Source organism: Lissotriton vulgaris, chromosome 11, assembly GCF_964263255.1.
Source record: "Lissotriton vulgaris chromosome 11, aLisVul1.2, whole genome shotgun sequence".
NCBI lineage: Eukaryota > Metazoa > Chordata > Amphibia > Caudata > Salamandridae > Lissotriton > Lissotriton vulgaris.
Genome location: NC_141699.1, coordinates 4,032,879 through 4,039,277, shown reverse-complemented (window position 1 = coordinate 4,039,277; position 6,399 = coordinate 4,032,879). Strand labels below are relative to the sequence as shown.

The 6,399-nt window shown below is 45.5% G+C and overlaps 1 protein-coding gene across 1 annotated transcript; it reads left to right on the top strand.

The window, feature by feature from the left end:
- The first annotated feature begins 2,399 nt into the window (after window positions 1–2,399).
- LOC147678870 (uncharacterized) lies at window positions 2,400–4,268 on the top strand. The gene has a single exon (XM_086944692.1). The coding sequence runs from the start codon at window positions 2,462–2,464 to the stop codon at window positions 4,148–4,150; it is 1,689 nt and encodes a 562-aa protein (XP_086800818.1). The 5' UTR covers window positions 2,400–2,461; the 3' UTR covers window positions 4,151–4,268.
- The last annotated feature ends 2,131 nt before the right edge of the window (window positions 4,269–6,399 follow it).

The following is a 6,399-nucleotide window of genomic DNA, read 5'->3' as shown; positions in this document are numbered from 1 at the left end:
GCAATCAAATTCGAGTCACCATATACACTGACAGCCAATATGGTTACGGGGTAGTTCATGATTACGGGCAGTTGTGGTCTCAAAGAGGTTTCATGACCTCTTCAGGCTCTCCCATTCGCAATGGAGAGTTTGTGCGCCTGTTGTTAGAGGCGTTGCAATGTCCAGCAGGTATCGCAGTTGTGAAGTGCACCGCACATACCAGAAATATGGACTTCGTGTCACAGGGCAATAGGTATGCCGACGAAGTCGCGCGGTATTGCGCGGAAACAGGGTACTCTTTCACAGAGGTGGAAGTGGGTGGAATAAATGTAAGGACTGAATTAGCCATGATATTAGAAACTGTTGATACTTGGGACGAACTGAAAGACATGCAAGAAAATGCTCCTGATTGTGAAAAAGAAACATGGCAAAAAGCAGGATGCGTGGTGGGAGAGGCCCATTTTTGGGTCTCAGCAGATGGCAGAGCAGTGTTGCCCAATGAGATGGTGAGCCCAATGGCCAGACACATACATGGTCCTGTCCACTTAGGAAGAGATGCTATGCTGAGAGTGTTTAGACAGACCTGGTACAACCCTAAGTTCAGAGTAGCAGCTGAAGCAGTGTGCCAGCGTTGTGTGACGTGTCAGCAGTTGAATGTAGGGAAAAAGACACCAGTTGCACTGAGCCACATAGGGAGGTCTGGAGGTCCATTCAATCGAATGCAGATAGATTTTATTGAAATGCCAAGGTGCAACCGCCTCCGCTATGTCCTGGTGGTTGTTTGCGTATTCTCCAGATGGGTTGAGGCATACCCTACACGTAGGTGCGACACCCTCACAGTAGCCAAGTTACTGCTTAGGGAGCTTATCCCGCGCTTCGGGGTGCCGGCCTCTTTGGAATCAGATAGGGGAACGCATTTCAACAGCGAGCTGGTGAAGATGATTTGTGCGGCTTTGAATATAGATCAGAAATTACATTGCAGTTACCGACCAGAAGCCTCAGGAATTGTGGAGCAGATCAATGGCACCATCAAGGCCAGAATCGCAAAAGTGTGTTCATCCACATCCTTGAGTTGGCCTGACGCTTTGCCATTGGTCCTTATGAGCCTCCGTAGTACCCCAGACAGAAGAACGGGGCTGTCACCACATGAGGTGTTAATGGGGAGAGCAATGAGGTTGCCATCTGTCCCAACTACTGCACTGTTAAATATCACAGATGATATGATCCTGGACTATTGTAAGGGGCTGTCTGACGCCATTCATTCTGTGTCCCTTCAGGTGCAGGCTGCCGAGGTTCCATCGTGCCAGGACCCGTGTCATGACCTGTTGCCTGGGGACTGGGTCCTGGTGAAAAAACACGTGAGAAGAAGCTGCCTGGATGTTCGTTGGCGTGGGCCTTTCCAGATCATCCTGATCACGAACACGGCTGTGAAAGTGGGAGGCCTGCCCAATTGGATCCACGCGTCACATACGCGGAGGGTTCCAGCACCTCTGGAAGAAACAGCTCCTCTCTCGGATAGACATCCAGCTGCGGACCGAGAAGCCATAGAGGGGGCTAGCCAAGCTGTAGAGGTGCCAGCGGAAGCAGGGAACGAGTCTGACCAAGCTGAGGACGGTCAGTACAGCAGCGAGACAGACGACGCTACTGAAGGAGAAAGTAGCTGGGAGTACGAGTCAGACACTGACAGGTCTGACAGAGAGCGTGAACAAACCAGAAGAAGAAGGAGTAGAAGGGTACGTGGAGAAGCTGATTGGCCGCAAAGAAGGAGCTCTAGCCTGAGGTCAACTCCGGAGAGAACCCTTCCTCCGATATCAGAAGACTCAGACCCGGAAGAAGGTGCTCAGGGCGCTGAAGCACCGGACTTGAGGAGGTCAAGAAGAGTGCGTGTGCCTAACAGAAGATACTCCACCCCTGAGTGGACATATCTGGCGACAAATGGCTTCGAAACCGGAGACAGGGAGGATCCGAGCGGTGGTAGTGTCCAGTTCTGAGCCCATCGTCACAGTGGAAATAAGACTGTTAGTACCCGGAGTCGAACAAGAAGGGTCACTGACATTCATGCTCCCCCGTCCTCCCCGCCTCAGCAAGTTAAAGCACATGTTTCTCACAGAATTGCAATTCCCCGATTTTGGTACGAAAATAACAGCCCATGAAGAGCACAATCTTCGTTTGGAAATATTGAACTTTGCTATTGAAGCTGCAGGCGAACGCCTGATAGTGGATGCTTAAAAGACTTTGTAAATAAGCGTGAAGAAAAGAAGATTACCTAGCGCCCAGGAAGCAGAGAATCTTAGGGACTTTCCCTGAGTTGATGGAGAAGGGCTAGGGTTGTCTATATTGAACTGTTAAAGGACTTTTGCGAAGAAGGTTGTCAGCTTCCAGTTGTGTGGTTCTAAGAGCAAGAAGAGTAAAAGAGACTGTAAAGGAACGAAAAGAAAAGAACTTTGTGCTGAGTTACAAGAGAGCCATACTGTCTGACGAAATGGAAGCCGGCACCCAGAACCGCAGAGCTAAATGTATAATAGGCACACTAATAGTAGGAGTGATAATATTAATAGCTTTAGTGGTAACTGTTTCCTATGTAGAGGGACGTGATGAGGAGGCAAGGGTAACCGATGTGAAATCTGTAGAGACGCTTACCCCCACCGTTGCTGGGGAGAAAAGGGAAAACACTCGAGAAAAAGCGTTATTAGCTGCAGAAGCCCGCAGGTTACATGTAGATGAGTCCCAAGGTGACTTTAGGTCAAACGCTTATGCTAAACTTCTATATGAATACGTGGATGCCATGGAGGTTAAGGACTGCTATGTTTGCATGCAGTTGCCGGCGTCTGTAGATGAAGGCATTCGATATCATCACCTCCCGCTGACATATGGCATTACATGTAGCTTGTTGCTTAGTATATTTTATGGGAGAGATAGTTTTGAATACTATTTCTCCAATTATGATGCAGTGTTACCAGAAGTCCCAAATTATAAACAAATGAATAAATGGGACTACTGGAAAAGTGAAGACAGGTTGGCAAAGTTTTTCATTCCTTGGATTACCTTAGATACTTCACATGCCCGTAGAAATAATCTGACATGCAAGGTGTCAGAAGTCGAGAAGAAGTTCATAGGGCAGGTGGATGATCGAAATAGGAGACAAAAGATTTTGAAAAAATCAGGACAATGGAAAACAGATTGGACCGAAGAAGAGAAGGCACACAAGAGAAAGGGTAGTAGTGGTCCGATAGCTTTGGATAAAACGCAGAGAGGAAAGTTATGTCTTCACAGAGCCAAAACGTATTATGAAAATGTATACGTGGGAGAAGTTAGCTGTGAACATGCTTTCAATTTAGAGTACTATACCAAGGACTTCCTGAAGGGAATGCAAGTGATTCCAAATGTATATTTTGTATGTGGAAGAAATGCCTACGTGAGGCTACCTGACAATTGGTATGGCTCATGTTATTTGGCAATTATCTTCCCCAAAATATATCATGCCCAGGACTTAGAGATCATCGAGGGCAAGACATCATCGAGAGGAAGGAGAGATGTAGGAGATGTAGAAATGGTTGGAGATGTCTTTGGAGCTGTGTTCCCTATTTTGGGATTAATCCTTAATGATGTAAAAATTAGACGACTAGCAACAGTCGTAGACAGGTTGTCTGCCAGCACTGCCCAGTCCTTAATGCTGGTAGAAGGAGAGATGCAATCGATAAGGGCTATGGTTCTCCAGAACCGCCTTGCATTAGATGTCCTATTGGCAAAAGAGGGCGGAGTCTGTAAGGCTTTGAAGGTCCAAGAATGTTGTACTTACATTCCAGACAATTCAAAGCCCCTTGAGAAAGTTATTAGGAACATAACTAATATTCACAAGGAGATCAAAGACCTGAGTAGAGAAAATGTCTGGGAAAAGGTGGGCCATGGAATGAGTGAAGCTGGAAGTTGGCTCACCACCTTAGGCAAAAGCTTTGTGTGGTCTATCCTAAAACCTATCATCATAATATTGATCTGTGGGATCGTGTTATGGGGATTGGTGAGGGTATTCAAATGGTACCGAGCAAGAAGGTCAGAGAGAGTCCAGAGGGAACAGCTGCAGAGATTGGCTGCCATACAAGACAGTCAGTACAGGAGCCTGAGGGCTCTGGAGACGCAGAAACGAGTTATGCTAGCAATCACTGCAGTTTAAATGTTAATGATGACCCCGAGAGGTCATCAAAGGGGGGAACTGAGAGAGCGCAAACTGACCTAAATGTAGAAATACACCACACTTACACGTAGTAAGCACAAGTCATGAAGAGAAATGCCATGAGTGCTGATAGTACCTACATCTATATTCTGAAAAATGTAGTTAATGTAGAGATTTAAGTAGAAGTGGAACTAATGTAGAAATGTGTGAAACTATATGATTTTATTAGACGTGATTGTTCCTGAATCCATGTCGTGTAGCTGCTAAAATGTAAGATGGCATACGGTTAAACGTAGAACGTGGTAGGCCTCAGGGCCAGAGCTAGAAGGGAGGGGGAAGGTGGTTCATTTCACGACATGGATTGCACTAATGTTTTAGTAATAACGTTAATAGGCCATGATTTATAGATGTGTTTACCAAATAATAGACTAGGAGTACTAACATGCTATTAATTAAAGAAGAAGTTGAATGCTATAATCATTATGAGAAATGCTGTAGGCCTGAATTGTTCAAACAGTGATTTACACATACTGGTCTGGGCCGAGGAATGTTGCAAACTTAGTTGGAAGTCTATGAGAATTGGGGTTTTGGCTGCCGATGTCTGTCTGCAAGAGAAAGGGGAGATCCAATTATAATAGAATGAATAGAAGTTTGTTCTAGAGACGGACCAGACATGGAGGAGGGTTCCGGAATGTATTAAGGGGTATCAGCGGGCCGGAGAAGAGTCTGAGAAGCAAGGTCGACTCTAACCACGAAGCCTCATCATGGAAAAAGCCAGAAGCTACACCACGTGAGGGGCGTCTCACGAGGGGCGTCCCAAATGTTGTTATGTTTTTGCATTAGGGACAGCACCCCGGGGTGGAGTTAGAGCAGATGCCTGAGGACCCTTTAGAGAGCGGATGGGTAGGCAGAGAGGGGTCATGACTGGAGAACTATAGGTTTTCACCAAGAGCTTGAGAGTGGGTGACTTCCCTTGGGGGTCATTCACTGCTGACACCTTTTGATAGGTTGAGACCTGGTTAAGTAGGGATACCATCTAGAGCAGGGTAGGGACAGCCTAACCTGTATTTTCCCTCCGGCTGTAAATGACTGAGAGATCACAATACGTGTCTATGCTAATAGCCCTTTTATTTTTAGAATTGGTTCTTGTAGTTTCCGTTGCTCGTCTGAGGGCTTTCAGAGAGCACATGTATGTAGTTGGGCCTGTTTATCTTGTGAATCTCATTCTGAGATGCCTGTATCTTCAACTTATATTGACTTTATAATAAATCTTTGAAAGCTAGAAGTTGTTTGTGATCCTTTGGGCGGAGTCCTTTATTGGGTGAACTAACTTGGTAAGAGATGCACTTTCTTCCCTCAATGACAGGCAATAAAGGTTCAGTCGACCAGACCGGGGTTTTAGATCAATAGTGATAAGGTATCGATCGAAATCTCGCCACTCCAAGTGTCTGCCATTTATTGCAGTATTATACCTCTACTTGTACTTTGTACGCTTTTGTAACCTGCACATATGTCACTTTTTCCTCCTGTAATGTACCGTTTGCTACCTCTTTGTATTTTGTTTGCTCACAATTGTCACTTTTGCCTAATGTAACTGAACGTTTGCTTTTGTAATTTGTTCACTTGTAATTTTCTCCTCATGTATCATTACTGTTCCTATTGTGAAGCGCTCTGACACCTTCGGGTAAAGTCCGCCCTATAAAAAACGCATAAAATAAATAAATACAAATAAAATAAAGACCAGGAGTAAACCGGTGGTGTGTGCTAAAAGTTATTGTGTGTACTCCGCCCGTCAGTGTTTACACGCTCACAACAGGCTCTGCGGCTGCAGATTAAAATCAGGCATTAATCAGCACACACGAAAGCCTTTCACTGACATGTGTGCAACATTTGAGTAAATAAAACGAATCAGAGGCTTTCGTTTTCCATAATATATACCAGTGCGACTTTTGCTCCAAACGTACCAGTTTTCAAGTATTCTTGTACTCTATGTTCTGGTGCCCTCTAGTGGCAGTTTAGAATATTAAATACAGAATCCGGAAGTGAAGGCTCTCCAGACATGGACATGGGAGCATCCGGCAGGACATGGAGTGGTTAAAGCTGCGTTGTTGAGCCTCGTGGACGCCGCTTTACCGATGCCCTCTAAGTGCGTTGAGTCAATTTTCCTCGTGACTTAAAAAAAATAATAATAAAATAAGTAGCAGGCCACTGCAGCATGCGCCACCCATTGCCTATGCCAGATAGCACCA